Source organism: Uloborus diversus, chromosome 7 (genome assembly GCF_026930045.1).
Source record: "Uloborus diversus isolate 005 chromosome 7, Udiv.v.3.1, whole genome shotgun sequence".
NCBI classification, from domain to species: Eukaryota; Metazoa; Arthropoda; class Arachnida; order Araneae; family Uloboridae; genus Uloborus; species Uloborus diversus.
The window spans coordinates 170,283,291-170,307,594 of NC_072737.1; the positions used below are offsets into that span (position 1 = coordinate 170,283,291).

Sequence of the window (24,304 nt, forward strand, 5' to 3'; positions counted from 1 at the left end):
CATCCACTCTGTTAGTTAGAGTAGTAATACTCCGTGAATGCATTAATTATTTTATTGAAACATTTATACACAAGACGAAAACACACAAAACAAACATACATATAACTAAGAGATTAAAAGTCCCATGCTTCTAAAAGGAAGTTTTTGCATCGTCTGCGCAGCTGCTATATATTGTCTATAGGTGGCGTTGACACAAATTGGATGATTATATAACCTTATGTGGGGGAATAGAAGTGCGAGTGGCATTGATATCTATTCCCTTACAGTAAATGACAGCAGCAGCAGCACTATGCTGAAATGATTCTTAATCTCCTCCCCCCCTCCAAGTAAAACTAAATCCACTGCATTTGTTAAAACCAAGAAAAAGTTAATACCTATTAATTATTTGCTAATGGGTGTGACATTTTTACGCACATACAGTGAAGCCCCGTTTATACGTTTTTGAACGGACTGCATGAAAAAAGCCTATAAATGAAAAAAAAAAAAAATGTATAATAGGTATACATTAATGTGTATTAGACTCTGCAGGGACCAATTGAAAAAACGTACAATTGATAAAAACTTATAAAAGAGAAACATACGAAAAGTGTGTTCACAGTATTTGCACTTTATTCCCGAAATGTAAAACTTTGGTTTTTAAGGCTGTAAAGAACCCTTATGTAATGTAATGGTATGAACTTTGTGGAAAAAAGCTTTGCATTTGCAAACTTATATATGTTTTAGAGCAGGGGCGGACTGACTGACTTTGGCCCAGTCGGCAAAAGAATATTTTGGCCCACTTCTGTAAATTAGTCGAGCAAAGAAATTAAACTACTACTAGTTATTATTTTTCTTTAAGTTCCTAAATCAATATTTAAAGTTTTAAAATAGAAAAAGATCCGCAAAATTTTAAATTATTCCTCAAAATCAGCACAGATGCTCCTCAAATTGTTTCTCCAAGGTTGGCAACCCTGGGACCCTGTTAAGTCTAAGTCTGGCACTGAATACAACTTATGTTGTAAATCCGCCGTAATGTTCAGGAACTCGCCCTTCTAAGTTGAAATTTTGACCTGTTTCAGATTCAATTTATCGTAGTCTAGACTTGCTTTCCCGATGCGATCTGAGATGAAAATACTCTTATAGTGATAAATTACATTAGACTAGTGAAATCGATTGCCAACCGACATCATTTAGTTGAATCTGCCGCAACCAGTGACTATCAGGCCAGGGGTGTGTACAGAAATTTTTGAAGCTTGTCACAAATGACTTTTAGGGGCCCCTTTCCATTTTGTTTACCACTACGTCCCTAGTATATTTCACCCCCCATTTAAAAATTCTTGGGCCCCCTTCAGGCTCGGAACCGGGCAACAGATGTTCCTTCTCCCCCCCCCCCCCCAACCTTGTGCATGCCGCTGCTCATGTATCAACACCCCCAAAGCATGACCCACACATTTATAGCAGGGTCGAGGCCGCTTTGTCTAGTGGTGCAGGCTAATTGTTGTTAATAGACGTACTAATACATATAAAATTTTTGAAAGCTCTTTTTTCGTCCAGGGCCTTTTTTCAGGCCAAGTCGGACCCTAATTTCTCTGGCCCCCTCCCGTTTCCTCAATGTGGGAGCCATGAACCCCAGAGCTCGAAAAACTAGAGAGAAAGTTGACAAAGAGAGGAAAGCATTCGCACCTGTGGAATTCGGCTATTTACTTTGCCCCCTGGGTGGGGGGGGGGGCGCTAAGGATGGGAGAAAAATTAACCTGCTTCCAAACACTTTTTCCCATAGAGTGAACAAATTTCATTTTTTCTTCTATTATTACGCTTTAAAAATGTTAGATGTGAATTAAATGTATTAAGTCCAATAAATAATTGCTTAAAGTGGCCCACTCGGCCGTTGGCCCAGTCGGGGATCCCCAACTGGCGGACCTGGCCAGTTCGCCCCTGTTTTAGAGTGTTGTGGGCATGACCATATGATCACACCAGCAATACATTATTTTTCCAGTACAAATTTTTTTTAAAGAAAGTTGATACTTCATATTATAATACAAAATGGTTCTTTACATTTGAATATATCACGATTAAAAGTCTAAGTCTAAAATTATGGGAATGAAGTGCAAACATATGCATAAAATGTATCATTTGTGCAATCGGATTGAGGGTATTATAACTATTTTCTTTGGACAAAAGTTTATTTGAGCATAAATATTAGTAACGTTATCATAGAGCATTTAACATCTCTTTTTAAGAAAATCAAAATGGTATTTTATTAGTTGTTGAATTTTTGCCCAACAGTTAATTACAATGTACTTTTATAAAAGATCAAAATTTGGTTTACTTTCACTTAGAAAAAAAGTGTAGAACTAGGCATAAAAAAGACGTTTGGAAAGATAATGGGAAAAATAGTAATACTAGTGAAATACAGTAACATTTCTCCCAGGGGTAGATCCAGGAATTTTAGGTCCCAGTTCTCAATGGAAAAAGAATTAAATAAACAAAATTTTATTCATTTTTAGTGAGAAAAAATATATTACATCACATATTTGAACACAAGCATCACAAAAATAAAAAAATTACCTAAAAGAAAGGAGACAAAAAAGTCTTAAGAATTTCAAATGTTATTATAGATAAAGATTTAACAAATAATTGAAGAGAAAAGAAAATATTTATAAATAATTGTACTAAAATTAAAAGAAAGAAGTAAAATAAATAGAAGAGGGAAACATATACAAATGGTTATTAAATAATGTAGGTAATACTTACCAAAATACCATGAATGTGTTTAAAATCCTTTGTGGGCAAAAACTATCAAAAGTTTTATTAGCATAGTGTGCATAAAAATTTTCAGTTTCACTATTATTATTACTTTAGAAAACTAAAATTATAATGTATACTTCATTTAACATGACTACACTTCCATAGTTTCACACATTATAAAACAGGGTTTTTACACTATCTGAAAAGGAAATTTTGAAAACTTTTTTGGGTTTCCTTAAATTTTTTCAGTTATTTTCTAGGTTTAGGTACATTTTGAAAAGTTTTTGACAATGATTTTAACTTCTCATAAGACAACATTTATAAATATTTCCTTAGAATATCAATGTTGTCAACTAACAGTAACAGTAACTGTACTAAACATTGAAATTATCACTGAAGTTCATCCAGAACAAAATGAGATTACTTTCCTAAAGGTCAAAATAGATTTTCTAACTGCTGCTCAATTGGTCCATTAACTGTATTAGGTCCTAATAGTTTTTTTTTTACCCAAACATAATTTTTTTAAGAATTTAAGTTTTGTTTTACATTTGAAGACAAAATATAAATTATGTGAAAATAAATCAAGTAAGTCAATATAAAAATGATATCAAATTCATTCTCTCAGCCTGTTAAGCATCATGTTTCAATAAATCTCAACTATCTATTACTTTGTAAAGAGAAATATTTTAAAACTTAAGTTTTCTTTTCCTCTCCTTTATTTTCTTTCCTTTTCTTTGCAAATGGATATGAATAGGAAAAACAAAATATGTGCATAAACAGTGCTGTCAAAAATAAATTTTTTCATAGTTTTCTTATACATTAAATTCTTGATTTATCAATCAAACTAAAACTTTCATCAATGCTAAGCAACAAAAAACTGAATTTCTCCTTTCTTAATTAACAATTATTTAAAAAACTTTTCAAAAGAGAAAACTAAGCACATATTCAGAACCTCTACAGTTTCCAGAAAGTTTACTTCAACTGAAAACTCAAAATTTGTATAAAACCAGAGTTTAAGGGAACTGGGAAGAAAAATCCAAAAAAGGAATCCAAAAGACTTAAATACTATAATAATATCAAGAATATTATTACATACAATATAAATACATACAAGTTTGTTGTGAGTCAACTTTTTGGTGCACTCGTTGCAAGTAAAGTTGTAAGTAAAGAAGTTATGAAACAAACCCAAGAGAATTGACACATATAATAAAATTAAAAGTAACACATACTTTAAACAAAAGAACTTCACCTCTGTTAAAATTTTCATAAACAACCAAACGGTTCAAACTAACATTCTTTTTGATAAAATAAGAAAACATTTCAAAAGAATTTTAAATTAACAAGCACATAAATACTGGTCAACATCAGTTTAGACATGACATTTTCAGTTAAATGGTCTCCTTCAGTTAAAAAATGTCGCAGAAAGCTCAAAAAATTCTCATTTACTAAATGATGTTCATGTATCTCACATACTTTGAATTTTAGGATTAATATAGTGAAAGATAAGTAAATGTAATATACACATAAAACATACAGAAAATCCCCCATCCCTGCAATTGAATTCCATAAACTTTTAAGTTATTAGGAGGTTGGCAGTAGCGGATACAGTTGGCGGGCAACCGGTCATTTGCCCAGTAGGTCGGTCATGCTTCGGGCCGATCAATTAACAGCAAAGTCTTTCGGGCCTGTCTACTAACAGCAAAATGTAAATTTTGCGCTCATGTGTTTAGAACAACGCAAGTTCGCAAAACACAGGCTCAGCTCCTATTTACGCATGGGTTAAAGCTTGTGGGTGGAGGGAGGCAGGGCGTCACCAAGAGGGGGGGGGGGGAGAAATTTCTGAAATGGGGCTGCCCAGGGCCTGATTACCACACAGGCTGACTAGGCCTAGGCCTGAGCCCCCATGTTCCTAAGGAGGAGCCCCACATTTTTTAAAGTATTATGCATAGCATTGCAACGATATAAAAAATACATGCATTTTTTAAAAAATTGAAAGTTATGACTTATAAATTGGAAAAAAAAACTTCTTTAAAGGGTAATTTTAGTTTAGCCAGTAACCAATTTACTTGGTCACGATCATGAGGGGGCCCAAAGGGGATTCATAAATGCACATAAGTGATTTATACATAGTTGTGCGATTAGACAAAGAGGCCTCCAAAAGTGCATTCGTGCTTTAAAAATATAAAATCACCAAAGATCTTCTAAAACTGCGTTTTCAGAGCTAATATATTTTTAAAAGTTTCAGAGGAGAGCCCCCGGAACAGCTCTTCATACCACATAATCGAAGATAATTTAAAATTCTGCTTTTGGATTTCCACTTCCAAAAAATTGCAGCAGGAGAAACCCTGAACCTATGCTCCCCCAACATCACCAAATATTGTCTAAAATTGAGTTTTTAAGACTACAATTTCAAAAATTTTCTGCGGGAGAGCCCCCCGGATCCCCTTATTTCAGTCTCGATGTTAATCTTTCCATTAACTTAACAATGTTAATCTTTCCATTACTTTAATGACTCCCAGAAGCCAGAAAGCTAAGTCCTCTCTCTCTCTCTTTGTATTGATACATGCATTTGAAAAAAATTTAAGGGGCTCGTACCCGACCCACCAGGTTTTTGACCTCGCAAAGAGTCTGGGGGGTCGTCAGGGTATGGCAATATAAAGAAGGGAATGTTTATGACAGGGCCCAGTAATGTATGTTTGTGTCAAGGGGCCCATCACGTTCTAAGACAGCCCTAGTCTTTCACCCATGAACATCGCCAGATCAGTTTCATATAACACTACAATTAAGTTATTTGTTATGACTGCAGAAAAAGACATACTAGCCAATTTATCATTACGGAAATATTCAATCAAGTTCCAGGCATTATAAAAATACTTAAATGGAAAATTACAATCACTATTTTCCCTCAAAATAAGGTTTAGCTAATACTGTATCAATTCGTTCACCATCAAAGCGCAGAAATGTTCCTATCTGTTAAATTTTGTTTAAATGAAACATATTTAGCTGTAAAAAATAATTTCCTCATATTTAAGTGATATCCCAATCCTTAGGTAAAATTTAATATCTATAAGAGCTATGGGGCCGCTACATCTCCTAATGCCAGGGTCGCTTTTTTCAACCAATCCGCCACTGGAGGTTGGTCATAACAATAGCAACCATGCACAAGTTTTTTATTCCTTACTTGAAAGATTGAATTACAAGAAAATTCCTGATGTAGAAAAATATAAATGAAGAATATAAAATTTAAAGCACTAGGCTGGATGAATGTAAGCTGGGGGTAATGTAAGAAAATGTAGAAGAAAAAAAATGAAGTAGCTAAAGAAAAAGGAACTCAGAAGATTCTCTAACAATCATGCAATTGCACAGTATTGAAAATGCAGCACAAATTACTATGCATAATATAGACTGTTAAACTTAATGCTGTATACATCTAAATACACAATAAGCAAAATTGAATACATACCTATATCCAAAACAGCAGGGGCGTAGCTAAGGGGGGGGTTTTGGGGACAAAACCCCCCCGAAAAGTTAGTCTCAAAAAAAAGAGAAAAAGAAGAGAGAAGAGAAAGAAAAAAAAAAGAAGAAAAGGAAAAAATTCCAAGCGTATACATATACATATATATTATATATATTATACATATATATATATATATATATATATATATATATATATATATATATATAATTATATATTATATATATATATATATATATAATTATATATTATATATATATATATATATATATATATATATATATATATATATATAAGAAGTAACCCCCCCCGAAAGTCGGGTCTAGCTACGCCACTGCAAAACAGCAACAGTAGGAAAAACAACAGTATGAATACACAAACTAGCAACAGATTGCAGGGCTTTTTTTCAGGGAGACTTTTTTTACATAAAAAAGTGCATTTTTCTGCGTTGGAAAAGGGGGTTATGAAGCCCTGAAATACATAACTGCAATCTATTGCTATTTTTTATATTTATAATACTGCTTTTTCTATGTCATAAAATAACCAGTTACTGATTGTGCAATATATTGATTGTTTTTTCAAGATTTTTTAATTTGGATTGTCATTTCTAATTAGATTACATCCCACTTAATACTCACATTTCTTTTCATGTATCTTTACATTCCCCAATGAAACACTAGTAAAGTTTATACTATAAACTTACTTATTTGATATTCTCATAGGTTTTTCGCCATTTGTAACAGAAGCAAGTTTTCTACACCTATAGTTTTCATAATGTACATTATTTGTGACATCTTTCAAATCCTGCATGTGTGTCCTGTAAATGTAGAAAAAGTAGTTTAAAAGACATTTTTTAAAGTTTCATTGAAGAATGAATAACAATTAAACATAAACAGGAGTGGTTTCAAAACAAGGATACATGTTTACATTTTAGTTCACCAAAAAAAAAAAGAAACATTAATATAGTAAAATCACATTACAGCAAATACCAATACAGTCAAGTCCCGACTTACGCAAGGGATGCGTTCCAAGACTCCTCTCGTAAGTTGAAATTTCGCGTTGTGGAAAAATATATGCACACAAATTTTTTAAAAGCATACCAAATACTTTTAAACACTTATAAACACCCCTCAAACTGCTCTAAAGCACTTCTTAACCATTACAGTTTCTTCCATAAAGAACTGAACTTTTACTGTATTTAAAAAATAAAAAACTGTTATTCAACATGAAATACTTAAGATGCACAAAATGAATGACCAATGGGAATAAAAGATATAAAATAAAACAACACAGTACGCACTGCATGCAGTAAAATTAAAATGATGCACAAAAAAGTACTGTACAGTAGATACAGTAGCAATATTTACGAGTTAAAAAATGAGGATACTAGTGATGATTTATGCTCCTATATCAGATCCTTATTCTTATCTAATACATTTTTTAATGCGCTTCACCTTTTATTTAAAACGTTTCAATTTGTGGCTACATCTCCTCTACCTGATCTTTTTATTAATCCACAATGCAAGAGCACGCGTAGCTTCCATTTTCATAATTTTTACTTTGCTAGACTGCTCTGTAAGCTCAATATTGAAACTAAGTTCTAAACTTTTACGGACATCTTTTTGTTTTGACATTTAATTGTACATATGGAAGATTCACTCATACTTATTGTCGTGCTACCTTCGACGTTTTGTAATTGTTCAAGCGTATCGAGAATCTTAGCCTTTTTAAATTTTTTTATCAGAAACTTTCTTTTTCTTCACATTTTCAAATTTTAGATGAAGGTGACACTAAGGTGCCATTATGGTATTTGATGCACTAGACTACACTGCTTGACAATTGCTAAGGAACAAGTGATTTATGCAAATTTATACCTCAAAAACCTAGCCAATGGAAATAAATTCAAGTTTAGATGGTGTGGTAGACCAAGACTCGTTACCTGTATAAGAGACAGTGCATACACGCTCGAGATTCGTACGAAGATTCACGCTGTTTGGTTTTTAACAAAAATAGTGCTGGATGTTAAAAAAGGTTTTTCTCAGAAATTCTGTTTGGTTCTTTAAATACTTAAGAGTAAAATGTCAGGAAGATATCATTTGAGTATCTATGATCATGGACGAGCGGTTGGACGACTGGAAGCAGGTCAAAGTGTCACCACTGTGACTGCTGCAATGGGTGTATAAAAAAGTGCCATCTCCCGATTAAAGACAGCCGCTGAAGGTGGAAATGTTTTGCAAAAGCATGCCGGGGTCGTGGTAGGAACACCACACCTTCAGAGGATCGCTATGTAGCCCTCGTGGCAAAAAGGAACAGAAATTTCACTCTTGGACAGATAGCTGCAAATCTAACAACCGCTACTGGTACGCATGGTTCTGCAAGAACCATCTCATGGCGAGTAAATAATGTCGGTTTGTATGCACGGAAGTCCGTACGTTGCATCCAAGTTCAACCACGCCATCGTCGAAAGAGATTACGCTGGTGTAAGAAACATGTTGGTAGGATCATCAAAATTGGTCTAGAGTAATGTTTTCTGACGAATCTCATTTCAGTGTGACAAGTGATTCTGGTCACCAACAACTGCGGAGAGAGCGTGGAACGTGTTATGCACAAAAATTTGTTTTCGAACGTGATCGGTACGGCCATGGTGCCATGGTGTGGGCAGGCATCATGCACAATGGCAGAACACCGCTTCACATTTTTGAATAAGAAAGCGATACGTCGCAAATGTATTTCAGATATGTTATGCTGGACCATGTTCGTCTTTTTAGGGGGGCTGTAGGTCCAGACTTTCTCTTTACGGACGACGATACCACACTGGAGCATTGAAGTGTCAGACACATGAAAAAGTGAAAACATTCTCCGTATGCAGTGGCTTCCTTACTTTTCTGACTTAAATCCAATTGAACTTGCATGGGAGTCTCTTGGCAGACATGTTGCGCGAAGAACCGTTACAAGAACTCAAATTCGCATTGAGAGAAGAGTGGGAAAACATCCCCCAAGCACTCCTCAATAATTAGTGGGGAGTATGGAAAACAGATGTGAATTGTGCATCGGTGCCCCTGGTCATCATACATCATATTAAGGTACTCATGTCTCCATCATTCTGACCTAGATCATTTTTTTGTGGTTGTATGAAAATCATCTAAGTAGGATTATTTTTTTATTTTCAAGTTTTTACTTCATTGATGCAGTTATATCTGTATTATTTTGTACTTATAATAATGGCACATCCTCCCTACTAACTATATATTTCGTTCTGTTTCTTTAATCTTTATCTATTCTTAACTATTCCAAAAAATGTAAGTGTTCCTTAGCAGTTGTCAAGCAGTGTAGTTTGGCGTGGGAACTTTGGCTGTCAGTGATGCTCAAAGGGACGTAATAAACATTCACGAAATCAATATTTAGTCGCCAATAACGAAGCTGATACTTCCTTCTAAAAAAATCCATGTTGTGGGCGAAAAATTCGCGTTAGCTCTAAAATTCGTTACTCGTGAAAAATTCGCGTTGTAGCCATTTCGCGTAAGTCGGAACGCATTGTAGCGGGAACCGACTGTACAGCAAAATATCTGTGTTTATGAAGTAAATGTTCAGTCTAGTGTTTTACATGCCACTGCATTGCTTGAATTCCATTACAACAAACAAAATTTCCAGTTTCTGAAGTTTGTCGCAATAAGATTCAACAGTAAATTATAAAATGAATAAATAAAAACTGATTAAGTATGAAACTAATAAGTAATATATTGCATACCTATATAATTTTGTTAAACTAATTTCATCACAACATTATACCCAATAATTCATTAGTCTATAAAATAGCAATAGCTTTGTACATAAGATTTAAAAATAAATAAAGGAGCAAAGCTTAGACTGCTGTTGCTGAAATTTTTCTTGTTTGGTCAGGTTTTACATTTACAAAAAAAGGCAAAAGCTGAAAAATTTCAGATGATTAAAACTACAAAAACCAAAAAAAAGTTAGGAATTCCAACACAGGTTGAAATAATCTCATCCCTAACAATCATAGCTAAACTTTGTTTTTAACTCAGGGATTTAGTTACATTATTTATTTTGAGGTCTACAGTTAACACTGGGAAATGTCAAGTGCTTCATTTAAGTCATGGACATAAGCATAGCTATTATTTATAGGGATCAGTCATTAGCAAAGAGGAAATAGTAGATGATCTAGTCTTGATGAATTAAGACTTGTAACAAAGCCAATAGAATGTTTGGGTTTATCAATAGATCTATTTTGAATAATTCAAAAGGGGGTTTTCTGCCTTTACAGAGAAGTTTAGTAAGACCTCATTTAGAATCTACTGTTTAGTTTTGGCAGCGGTACTCTTCCCCTCAAGAACAGAAACACACCCCTCTCAACTGCCACAGAGCAACCTAAGTCTGTCTCACCTCTGTCTTGACCTCTGCCTTAAGCAACCTCAGCTCTAAGAAGCTGAAGTTGCTTAAGACAGAAATCCTGCCCCCAGACTTGCAAAATCAAGCAGCCTAAAAAATTCAATGGTGCAATTTGTGCCATGGCTTGTGCGCACCACTGGTTTTGGCCTCCTAACCCCAAGATAAATATTTCTTTATTACCAAATTATCTTTATTTTATTTCTTCTCCAGCAAAGGAGGCTCAAAGGGAACACGATTCAGGTGTTTAAATTTAGCAAAATGAAGGACGTTGATCGGCTAAATATTTACACTGAAGGCAGGACCAGACATCATTGTTTTAAGCTAATTAAATATCCATCAAATATGCAGAATTTTTTTTGGATTTCGACAGGAAAAAAGCAGTTTTTCATACCTGGACTGATTTTGATTGAATGAGAACTGTTAAATGCTATGAATGAGAGAAACACGTTTTTCAATTTTGGGTCAATCCATTTCAAATCACCCAGTCGGTGTTGCTCAACATTTTTAATTTTCCCGATTCTTTTATCATGGATTACCTATGGGTAGACATTAACAAAACTGCAATTGAAAAAAATTTACTAGCCATATTTTTTATTTGGCAGCCATTTTTAAAATGGCAATTTGGCAAATTTGACAAAAAAGAGTTTGCGGAAAATTGTATTGCCAATTCATTTTTAAAGATATCAAAATAATTTAAAAGCCAGTGTTAAGCATAAAATGACCTTTAAATAGACCATATTTTTATTTTCCTATCATGCAGGAAAGTCAGTTAAACTCTTTCTCTAAAAAATCGGAAAAAAGTTAACAATCACTAATTTTTGAGACGTAAATTTTTAGGAAGGAAAATAGACTCAGCAATATTATTTTATTTCTGTGTTTGAGTACTCATAGTACTACCAACAGCATAAGTTTTAGTCTTTAAAATGAACTAGTTTTTTTTCTACGGCTTTTCAAAAATGGCCAAAAACACGTTCATGCCAATTTTCGTAGGTCAATATCTGAAAAGGGACTGAATGAAAAAAAGTGAAAATTTATAAAATGTTCTTAATACTAATAAGAATGTCTCACAAAAAAATTATGACTGATATTCAACTACGTTTTGAGTTATAGAGCTGTGAATTTCAATAAAAATGCTACCGTTTTAAATACACTCGTGCAATGCTAAAGTAACAACTATAGGCTTAAAATTATTTAAACTGGCAAAGTTAGTTGATGCTTAAGTCAATAAATTATTATTTAGAGTTTTAAAAATAATTTACTTAGTTTATATTTAAATGCAGCTCAAGTTATAATATATAATACTGCCAAAAACATTTGTTAAAATATAAACAACAACAACTCGCCCATAAAGCATCTTAAGCTAATATTCACCACAGCAGCTGGGAAGAAAAATTTTAATTCTGTGAAGTGTTGTGTGGTTTTCTTCTTTCTTTTTTTTTTTTTTAAATCTATCTTTAAATGCAGGTAATGATCTAAACAAGAGCCTTGTAATAGATGATCTGATTTTAGTAGAATCCACCATCAACACTGATTTCTTTCATATTATCTAACGTATCCAATTAAATATTCTTGAGCAATTTTAGCATTTTAAAAAGTTTATATTTCTTTTAATAAAAATTGTTCTATCATGAAAACATAATAATGACATGGGATAAAATTATTTATATACTCTAGTTTAAATTAAATTTTCTTGCTTTTACTGGTATATCAAAGAACAGATGAAAAAAAAAAGAAAGAAATAATGGCTATTTTTGCCATGGAAGAATTCGAAAGATACTGTTGTCAAAAGCATGGATTTTTCACTTTCTTCTCTCTTTTTTGGTTATTTACTTGTTCAGTAAATCTGACTCAAGCATTCATTTGCCAATCTTTGTTTTTCTTGTTTATTTTTTATGGTTTTTGGGGTTTAAATCTATTGGAGTAAGAGAGGCAAAAAAAAAAAGTAGTCTGCAACTACTTGTACAGTCAAGATCTTTTCTTGTGCTCACAAGTCTAGACTCCAAGGTGACATGCTTTGGTATGGATGAGGTTCAGTTGGTGATAGTTATTTGACTAGTGAACATGTCCTGCTTTAGAGTGTAGTTTTGGAATTGTATTTTTCTGTTTGCATTATTGTGCTTTTTTAAATCCACCTAATATTAGCTTTCAAGAATTTAATTGATTGTTTAAGTATTCGGTATGAGTTGTTTTCTGGGTGAACTAATAAGTGAACAGTGTCATAAACAACACTACAACAAAGAAGTACCTAAAGAGTTGATCAAGGTATGTGACTTGCCATCTGAAGAACAATGTTTGCTAAAATTAAGAATTTCAAATGAAATTACTAATATTTGTCATTACCACAGAGATAAATATTTACACAAGTACAACCACATTTTTGGGAAAAAATGCTGTGACCCATTTGGTAGCCACAAAAGGCCAATCAAAAACGGTTTGCGTAAAATACTAATTGAACACCTTTCCAAAAGTAAAAATATGAACATTGAACTAATTCCTGGACAAGCTCTATGTTCAAATTGTGCATCAAAAATTTTTGTAGAAAAACTGCCCAAAGATGAAAAAAATAATGCTGAGGATGATCCTGAATTTCTTCCTGGCCCTTTTGAATTAGTAGAGGAGAATCCGTTGTATCAATTGGAATCCATTTGTGAAACTTTGGAATTGTCTCCTTTATGTAAAATAACAAAGCTTAATACAGAACAACGACTGTCAGCTTTGCAAAGAAAAACTGATAAAATTACAAGCACAGTTAAGCGAAAATTGGATGAATCTTTCCATAATGACTTAGAAACACAGAGTTTAAATGAAACAGATACTTCAATTAGTGAGTACTACGCACTCATTACTAAACTAAAAGAAAAATTCAAAGTGTCTAGTAAAGATGATAAAATTAAGATAATTAGTCTACTGCCAAGCTCATGGTCAATGAAAAAAATAGTTGAGGACTTTGGTGCATCTGAATACATGGTAAAGTTAACTAGGCAGCTAGTAAAGGATCAAGGTATTTTGCCACATCTTTCAAAAAGACAGGGCAACCGAATAAGTGAAGCTATTATTAACTGTGTTAAAGAGTTTTACGAAGATGACGAAAATAGTCGCTTATGCCCTGGTAAAAAGGAATATGTTTCAATTATGATTGACAATGTCAAGGTGCAAAAACAGAAAAGGTTAATTCTTCTCTCACTCAACGAACTCTACAGCATATATAAACAGAAATATCCAAATCACAAAATTGGTCGCTCTATATGTTTTGCGCTTTCCGACCAAAGTGGTGCGTTCTTCCGGGTTCATCAGGAACTCATAGTGTATGTGTTTGCAAACATCACCAAAACACAAAGCTTATGATAGAAGGAGCAAAGCTTAATTTAAATTATAAAGACCTCATAGCTTTCATGGTATGTGATATTGAAACTGAAAAATGTATGCTTGACACCTGTTCAAAATGTCCTGGACCAGATACCCTGCTTGATCTCTTACAAAATCAAATTGACAATCTGCCTGATGAAGTTGCTTTCAAACAATGGGTGCAAACCGATAGAGCTGAGCTCATAACACAAGTAATGTCCAGTGAAGAGTTTCTGCATTCTCTTATTGATAAGCTTACTCTTTTAAAATCCCATCATTTTATATCAAAAGTTCAAGCTAAACATTTCAGGGAAACTAAAGAAAACTTGGAAGATAACCACTGTTTAGTGATTGGTGATTTTGCAGAAAACTTCACATTCACAGTGCAGGACGAAATACAAAGTTTTCATTGGACTAATACACAAGCAAGTCTTCATCCGTTTGTAATATACTACAAAAAGGAAGGAACGGTGAGTTGCAAATCTATTTGTGTTATTAGCGACCACCTCGATCATAATACAACTGCTGTGTACACATTTCAACAGCACCTCATCAGGGAAATCAAGAAAATTATACCAAATATTGAAATGGTTGTGTACATCAGCGATGGCGCAAGCAGCCAATACAAAAATAAGAAAAACTTTGTGAATGTCTGCCAACACAAAAACGATTATGGTGTGCAAGCCGAGTGGAATTTCTTTGCCTCATCACATGGGAAGAACTCTTGTGATGGGATTGGCGGAACAACAAAGCGAGAAGTAACACGAGCATCCCTCCAAAGACCTTATACAGATCAAATCCTGACTCCACAAGACATGTTTAAATACTGTCGGAACAACATTACTGGAATCAAATATGTATATGTTTCTTCAGCTGAAATTGAGCGAATGGAAACAACACTGACCGAGAGATTTGAATGTTGTTTAACAGTGAAAGGTACAAGAGGCTATCACAGATATGTTCCCTTAAGTAACAATGAAATAAGGTGCTTTGTTACTTCCACAGGCTCGAGATTTGATGATCATCAGACTTCAATATTATTTACAAATGTGTCGTCTTTCACAAATAATGACTTTGTTGCCTGTATATACGATGAGAAGTGGTGGCTTGGAAAAGTTGAAGACAAAAGTGAAGGTAACAATGATATTTTGGTGCATTTCTTTCATCCTTCTGGACCAAAAACTGCCTTTCAACTGTCAAAAAATGATACTGCTTGGGTACCCGCAAAAAAATAGTACGTAAAGTTACTTCATTGGAGCTCACAACAATGTCTGGAAGAACACACAACATAACTGATAAACTGTGCAATGAGATATCATATTTGTTTAACTCTTTAATCAAAATTACAGCTGCCAAGTAGTTACAAGTTTTACATAAAGATATATAGAAAAACATTAGTGTGTGTTATAGTTTGTGACAGTGTAGTATATAAAACATATGAGCAAGTTCAAGCATTTTACCGGTAGTACTACTACTACAGTCCTGTATTTTTAAAAAAGAAGAAATGAACAATGTGTTGATACTTTATTGACTTAAGCATCAACTAACTTTGCCAGTTTAAATAATTTTAAGCCTATAGTTGTTACTTTAGCATTGCACGAGTGTATTTAAAAAGGTAGCGTTTTTATTGAAATTCACAACTCTATAACTCAAAACGTAGTTGAATATCAGTCATAATTTTTTTGTGAGATATTCTTATTAGTATTAAGAACATTTTATAAAATTTTCACTTTTTTTCATTCAGTCCCTTTTCAGATATTGACCTACGAAAATTGGCATTAACGTGTTTTTGGACATTTTTGAAAAGCCGTAGAAAAAAAACTAGTTCATTCTAAAGACTAAACTTTATGCTGTTAGTAGTACTATAAGTACTCAAACACAGAAATAAAATAATATTGCTGAGTCTCTTTTCCTTCCTAAAAATTTACGCTCTCAAAAATTAGTGATTGTTAACTTTTTTTTGAATTTTTAGAGAAAGAGTTTAACTGACTTTCCTGCATGATAGGAAAATAAAAATATGGTCTATTTAAAGGACATTTTATGCTTAACACACTGGTTTTTAAATTATTTTGATATCTTTAAAAATGAATTGGCAATACAATTTTCCGCAAACTGTGTTTTTTGTCAAATTTGCCAAATTGCCATTTTAAAAATGGCTGCCAAATAAAAAATATAGCTAGTAAATTTTTTTCAATTGCAGTTTTGTTAATGTCTACCTATAGGTAATCCATGATAAAAGAATCAGGAAAATCAAAAATGTTGAGCAACAAATTTTACTCTTTTTGGGTGATTTCAAATGGATTGACCCTTTTGTAATTGAATATTTTGCTGCTAATGAACAAAGAATGGAATCCATTTATCAATGAACTGTTAAATAAAATGCAGTATTTGCTTCTAAAAACTCTAACCTTGACGGTACTTAGTAACATTTTATAACACTGCAGATTTTGACCCAAATTTCAGTCATTATTTGTTTTCTTAACGTGAAGCAAATATGCATTTCCAATGTATTTTTGTAATTAATCAGTTTTATGTATTTATTACATATTTGTTTTAGCTGCATAAAAAATGTTCTATTCAACATGGCAGTTACTAGTATTAACACTCTTTACTCAGAAAACACAGACATACCACAAGTAAATATTTTTAAGTATAGGTAGTAATATGAAGACAAATGCATTACAACTGCTTTGGCACTCACTTGGGCCACCGCACTTGCCTGGTTTTACGGCTTGTCTTGTTAACAGTATCAGTTTCCGTACAATTTTATGTAATTCACTTACACACATAAAACTCAAATTAAAATTCTTCGAAATAAAACAATGATGGTGCTGAATATAATGAGGACAAATCCATATGCTTGGCAGGTTTGAGAGAAAAATGGCAAAAAGGGCAAGGCCAGTTTTTTTTATTTTTTTAATCCAAAATTTCCGAAAATTTTGTGCTGACAACACATTCTAACTAGTATGTTGTGGCCATCACGAAACTTTCTTCTATATTTTTCTTTTTTTTTCTGATCCCTCCCCATGCTTGACGAGGAAGCAATATTCCCAACAAAAACAAAATTACACATGCAAAAACTTGACGACCATCCCAATCTCTGAATTCTTGCAAGAGCAATGCAAAGAGCGAAAATTGAAAGTTATTTTAAAAGCCTTGCTTGAATTAATTACAAATATTTTATATGTTAACAAACATAAGATGGCAACAGTTAAAAATTTTAAATCATTGAGATAATATTTCCTATCATTTCCATACAATTAAAATCACGAGAAATACGCAGACGACAATCTATTACGATTTATCTTTCTTATTGTTGCATTAATAAAAATATTTTTATTCGCAAAAAAAAAAAAAAAAAAAAAAAAAAAAAAAAAAAATCAACACCTCTTGGAGCGACTGGCGTCAAAATTGAACCAAAGCCTGTTTACATATGGATTCACATATATTCCAAATTTCAACCAGAACGTAGCATTACTTCTTGAGATAGGGCACTCACAATGGAAAAAAAGAACGGGCGATTGCGCTACCCCCTTTTTAGTTGTTGACACCAAAATAAAATCAGTACTTATACCCACTAAGGGCTACTTGCCGATAAAATTTTCTTTCATTCCGTTCATTATTTCTTGAGATACAGCAGTCACAATTGACGACAAAAAACGTTCTATAGCTCAACCCCCGTTTGAGTTATTGACACCAAAATTGAATCCGCACCTGCTCCTGTTAATGGCAACATATGGACCAAATTTTGTTTGATTCCGCCAGTTACTTCCTGAGGAATAGCAAGCACGCGTAACTCAAAAACGTCCCATTGCTCCACCCCCCTTGGAGGAATTTGCGCCAAAAACCAATGGGCACAAGTTCACATAGGGGCACATATGTGTACCGAATTTCCTTCGATTTCATGCTGTAGAGTGGCCACAAAAAACTGGTCACACACAGACGTGACACACACACAGACAGACAGACATTTTCCAAAAATGGTCGAAATGGACTCAGCACACCTCAAAACGTTCGAATCCGTCAAAATTCGAAATTCGAAAATTTGCACGAATCCAATACTTTCTTCTATATATTAGATATAGAAGAAAGTAAAAATGGGGATTTTTTTTTTTTTTAAAATGACTTTTATCAATGCTTACAATATGCATATTTGAAGAGTTTTTATGGGGGAGGGGTGGACTTCCTTGTAGTTTTAGAGCATTTCACACAGATTTCAGACAATTTTACTTCAGTTCACTATCACCCCTGGGCAAGACATACAGAGATATTTTTAAGGCCTCTACAAGCCTACTTCACATACGAGGAGGGTTGCAGCAGGATTATAATGTTTCTGATTAAGCACTTCAAATTCTACAAAATTCTTAATTGTTTATAAAAAAAATTATTAGATACATTTAAATGTTTCATTTGCTTTTATCACATAATTTATTTTTTTAATTATATTTCTTTACCCAGTATGATGAAACCTTGTTAATTATAAACTCGATTGTTTATAAAAATTTCAAATATTTTGAAAGCAGGCAACAGTTAAATAAATGGTATGTGCATAAAATAATAATTTGAATCACAAACCTTATTAACATATCCCTAAGGGCTATAAAATCACAGTGTTCCATATTTTCAACTGAAATAAATAAAACAATTAGTAAACGTTGAAAAAAATGACAAATAGAGCATAATGAACATTATCAATTAGAATGATCATTTCTGATAATCCCATCAGCAGTAGAAATGCAGTGCAAAATCATAAAATGAAATAAAAAATGAACTTGTAGAAAATAAGCAAGTTTTAAATACTGTTTGACTTTACTTACTAAAATCAATTGTGCAAACTTTAGCCCAGAGCTAAATATCATGAGAATTTGGTTACTAACTAAATATGGCCAACTTTAATTCAACTGATTTAAGTAACCTAAATTACTTTAGGTATGCAAGCAAAGACTAGTACAGAGAAACAAAATATTCCATCCTTAAGAACTTGAACGAAAGCAAGTTATTATTTTTGAAAATTAGGATAAAGTAGACAACTGCAGGTAAAAAAACACTCTGCACTATGGCATATATAATTCAATATGAATCTTGAAAATAGAACCTTTTGCAACTTCTGATCGGAAAAGAAGCATATTTGAGTACATGCATTTTTCAATACAGCAATAAAGAGTCTAATATTTATACCTTCTCAAATGTCTTGATCAATTCATTTAAATAAATGTTTATTGCTGATTAAGCTAACCTAATTTACAGTCAAATTTATACCTTGCTGAATTTTACAATATATTGAGCTTTACAGAACCTTTTTATGTGATTTAAAAAAGGAACTAAATGAACATCTCATTTACATATTCTTAACTTATTTATTCTTTAAAAAATAAATAAAGTATAATTTACAATTTAATCATTTACATAAGAATATAATAAAAATACACAAGGGCCATTCCATGGAAAAGTCACCATTTTGTCTCACATATAACAGCTAATACATTTCATTAAAAAATAATAATCATAAAAGGAAAAGAACAAAAAGCTGCATTTGATTAAGAAATCATATATAAGAGTGATTCTCTGAAATCCTAAGAATATTATGTCTCAGTAGCCTAACACAAAAATTGTTTAACTCAGAAAGTGTTATCATTTTTTTTAATAGTTTAAAATAACTTATCTGATGTTATTCTACTCTTATTAAAACAATACTCATTTAGTTTTTTTTAACAAAATTTTTTAAATAATCAGAGAGTCAAACTTTTGGCGTGTCCCCATCCCTTTTTCAAATGGACTTAAATTATTTAAAAATTTTACATCAACATTCCATAAATTCGATTTGTAGTACAAAATTACGCATACTTAAAGCTGTAAAATAGCATTCCCTTTAAATAAATTTAATTATTTAAATCATCAAGGTTCATTGTTTTAAACTTTGTCCCCAGGTTTTCATGTCATCCTCCTGTTTTAGGAATGAGTTCAATTATTATAGATAAAAAAAGGCTTTTTAACCTGCTGTATAATAAAACTGTTTATTATTAAAATTTTGTTGGATTCCTTGAGTATTTTGTTAATATGATTTGTTTGCTGTTTTCATTAGCATTTTGAAGCTCTAGAATAGGGTATGTAACATTTTTGCTGTCATTCTCCTGCACAAAATTTCTGTTTTAAATAAGTGAAAAATTTTAACTCTACTCATAGTGTGATGTGGTTGAATTAGGAGGTTAGAATAGAAAAATAACATTATTTACTTTAAATATAATCCTGGGCCTACGAAACAGGCAAATTGTATGGAAAATGTCATACTCTTGTCCTAAAAAAAATCATTCTCCCAGCATTATTTCTCTAGCACTGGTAATGCATCCCGTAAGAAGAGAAGGATTTATTTTCAATACATTAGTTGGAAAATGAGAATGATTGGAAAAAAAAAAAGAAAGTTAAATTTGGCAAATGATAAATAAAAATATATCAGTGGAATAATTTTATTTATTTAATATTTTTTTGTTGTTGTTCAGAGGAATCATTCCAAAAGAGACAGGTAACCAAAGAGATTGGTTAGACATTTGTTTATCTAAATGTTGCTCCAATAGGTTAGTGAAGTTGCTATAAATTTCATACTAGTTTCTAATTAAAAGTAAAATATATGTTATTAATACTGCTGCTTTCCTTTTTGTTTTATTTTTGTATTTCCTGAACCATAAAACAATTCACAGATAATGAGAAGGTAATTTTTCTTTTTGTAAATTTTATCATACTGTGTATGGCTAACCATACTTTGATTTAGGCTTCAGTTATTTCTTTATTACTACAGTTACATTTTAGAAAACTCATGAAGAAATTCATTTTGTATCTCTACTGGTGTGCTTGTCAGTCTCTCCCTGCATAAAAATTTGACCCCCTCTTTTGAGGGTGTAACATAGTTAAAGTGAGTTCCCCTATTTTTCTTTCAATAAGTTCCTAACTAAGAGTAGGTATAATTTTTTTCAAATTTTTTTAAACACTTTTATTTTTTTTTAAAATGTGATTGGAAAATGTCAGGTTTTTGGAGGATCACCCATATGTTTGTGATTTCTTAAGCAAAAAAAAAAAAAAAAAAAAAAAAAAAATTTGTTTATTACCGTTTAAAGTTATAACTTTTGATTAAATATATTAGCTATCACATGTAGGACAAGACGGCTGTTTCACTGGAATGGATTATGATCGATTTTAAGATCCATTACAAAAATTACCTTCTGCTACTCCCCAAGGGTACTTCCTCCCTCTAACTCGTTTTCCATTTGCTTCAATAACAGTATTACTTCCAACTACTGCAAAAGGTACACGCTGCTAGAAATGTTGAGAATAACAGAAGTTTTAGTTCATTTTTGTCAGTAAAAGGGTGGTGCAAATAAAAAAAAAAAAAAACAGTGGGGAAAAAGATACCTTTAACTGTTTTTGCATCTTGTTCTCTTCTTCATCATCACAGTCAGGGAAATCATAGATTTTTATTTTATTTCTAGAAATTTCTGATAAAATCTGAAAAGAGAATAAATATCACTCTGAGTAGATGAACTATTATCCTGACCTCCAAAATTAGTAATGCGTACATCTCATCTTTCATAAAACTTCTTTTTCATCTACAGACTGCTTATTGAGATTATAAAATACAGTCGGACCTCCATACATCGAAGTAGCAAATTGCTGGAAAAAAATTCGATATATAGAAATTTTGATATATAGAAACGATTTTATTTTATCATAAAATCTCCTAAAACATTAAAATTAAAGCTAATTTTCGTGCATGAAACCCAGTTTCGAATTTATACAAGCATCGGATTAAACGAAAGTTAATAACTGAAAAATTAACAGAAATTACATTTTTGTGCCTTCATACATCTTCATTATTCGGCAGTTCAACTTGATTCGCAACATGAGGGGATTTTCGTTTTGACAATGTAATCGTGAGAAAAGTAAAAAATCAATCTACTTAACTTGAATGATTTTTACTGAAGCTAAAAAGACTAGGAATGATAATCAACAGACAAAAAACATCACTTGAAACTAATTTTAGTGTTACTGGTTACAACTAGTAACACTAGCAATAACACTTACAACAGACAGTGTTATTGCTGCTAATTTGATAAGTGTTTTCTTACTATAATTTTTCATTATTACTGTCTAGTTTTAGGTTTTTTTACTTCACTTTATCATATAATTTAGTTTTATTGTGTTTTGGGGGCTCATTTTAGCTGTTATTGTATTCTTGAAGTGTTTTTGCATTTTTTGGAGCTAAGCCTAACATGTGGTGATCTCCTGGTTTTTGATCTTGTGTGCTTTATTGGGTGTAGCAACTCTGTTTATTTACTGCTGTTTTTAGTATTTATTCTGTGTTTTTTTTGCATTTTTATCTTTTTGTTTTGCCTTTTGGAACATATTCACTGAGTAGAAATGGGTGTTATATGCATTATGAAAGAGGTAAAGAGAGGGAAGGGGGACAGGTGGATCTCTTGTGATTTATGTCATATGTTCTGCCTGTATAAGGGGGAAAATGAGTCTGTTTTTGAGGAGGATTATATTTGCACTAAATGTGCTGAACTCTCAGACTTAAGACTTAAGATGCTAGTTTTGGAAGCCCAGTTAGCATTAGGGTGTAGGCCAGTTGTAGAGGGTATAAATGTTCCAGAGATTCAGGGGGAAGTTTCAAATGAGGAGTTAGATTGGGAAACTAAGGGTGTAATTTTGGGGGACTCGATGGTAAGGGAGGTGGGTAACACAGTTGGGAGAGTAAAGCGTAAGGTGGCTAGGTGTTGTTTACCAGGGGCTCGGGTAAAAGACGTTAATATGGTTGCTGAAAAGAAGGGAGTATTGAATAAGGAGGACATGGTTACTTTGTGGGTGGGAACAAATGATGTAGGCCACAGTAAAAATGAGGAGTTTTCTAGGGAATGGGAATCCCTGTTGGATAAAGCAACCAGCTTTTCGACGAATGTCCAAGTGGTTGGTTTGCTTCCCAGGTATGGAGTGCATAGGAGCTGGCTAAATCAACGTGCGAGGTGTATGAACTTGCTACTGAAGTCAATTTGCGAAAAGCGCAGTATCAGGTTCATTGATGTATGGAGTCATTGTAAACGGGATTGGATTGCTAGGGATGGCCTGCATCTGAGCTCTACAGGGGTCAAAATGGTTAGTGGATTAATTTTAAGGGATTCGGAGTCAAAAAACTAAGTTGGAATGGGGGGCATGGTTCAAGCATCAGGTATCGAGAGAATGAAATTTTTTTGGGTATTGCTAGAAATGGAAATAAAGTGACGAACAAGAGTAGTAATGTTAACAATTGTAATTTAGGAAATTTCAGGGTGTTAAATAAAAGCAACTTAGGCATGCTTAAAGTTTTCTATACCAATGCTCGCAGTATTAGGAACAAGATGGATGAATTGAAAAGCATAGTTATGGATGAGAAGTTGGATGTTATTGGAATTACAGAAACATGGGCTACCGAATCTGATGCAGAGTTATTACATATTGCTGGGTATAATTTGTTCAGACAGGATAGAGTAGGTAAAAGAGGTGGTGGGGTTTTATTTTATGTTAGAGACAATTTTATTTGCAATGAATTGGTCATAAATGATAAGCCTACTGATATTGATATGGTTTGGCTGGAGTTGATGAGCAGTAAGGGCAAAAAGCTACGCTTTGGTAACATTTATAGGCCACCTAATTCAAACCAGGGACAAGATGAACAGATGTACCGTATTATTAGTGACATGTCCAGTAAGGGATCCGTTATCATAATGGGGGATTTCAATTTTCCGGGTATTGATTGGAATAATTTTTATCCTGGTAATGGCAAAGAAGAGGAATTTTTAAAAGTAATTGGTGACTGTTTCTTAGATCAAGTTGTAACTCAGGGAACTCGAGAGGAAGCAATTTTGGATCTAGTTTTTTGTGACATAGGTAGTTTTGTTCAGGGGTTGAGTGTAGGGGAGCATATTGGAGATAGTGATCATAACAGCATTAGGTTCCGGGTTAAATTTGAAGTGTGCAAAGATGATAATTTTAGGTTTGTGCCCAATTTCAGAAACACTGATTTTGTTGCACGTAGGCAGAGCTTGAAAGAGGTTTTTTCGTCAGGGTTGGAAAATAGCGACGTAGATCAGCGGTGGACGGAATTTAAGGATAAACTTGCTAAAACCGTTGGGAACAATGTTCCATTTAGGAGAAAAGGTGTTAATACCAAAATTTGGCCCATGTGGTTCTCCAGGGAGACAAAAGAAGCTCTTAATTATAAGCAAGCCACTTTTCGTAAGTTTAAAGAAACTGGTCAGAGTGCGGAGAGGCTCCAGTATGGTAAGGCAAGGCAAAATTTTAAGTATTTGGTACGGATTCAGA

At 33.0% G+C, this 24,304-nt stretch overlaps 1 protein-coding gene across 4 annotated transcripts in view; it reads right to left on the minus strand.

The window, feature by feature from the left end:
• LOC129226555 (septin-7-like) overlaps nucleotides 1–24,304 on the minus strand; it is a 143,047-nt gene that overhangs the window by 24,760 nt on the left and 93,983 nt on the right. For 3 of the 4 annotated variants that reach the window (XM_054861166.1, XM_054861164.1, XM_054861167.1), the window contains exons 8-10: nucleotides 21,359–21,451; nucleotides 21,166–21,262; nucleotides 18,530–18,581 (exon numbers count right to left, since the gene is read on the minus strand). In XM_054861166.1, coding sequence (XP_054717141.1) covers nucleotides 18,530–18,581; nucleotides 21,166–21,262; nucleotides 21,359–21,451 — 242 coding nt within the window. Of the gene's footprint in view, nucleotides 1–6,905; nucleotides 7,020–18,529; nucleotides 18,582–21,165; nucleotides 21,263–21,358; nucleotides 21,452–24,304 lie in introns of all 4 variants that reach the window. The other variant, XM_054861165.1, reaches the window with a different exon arrangement.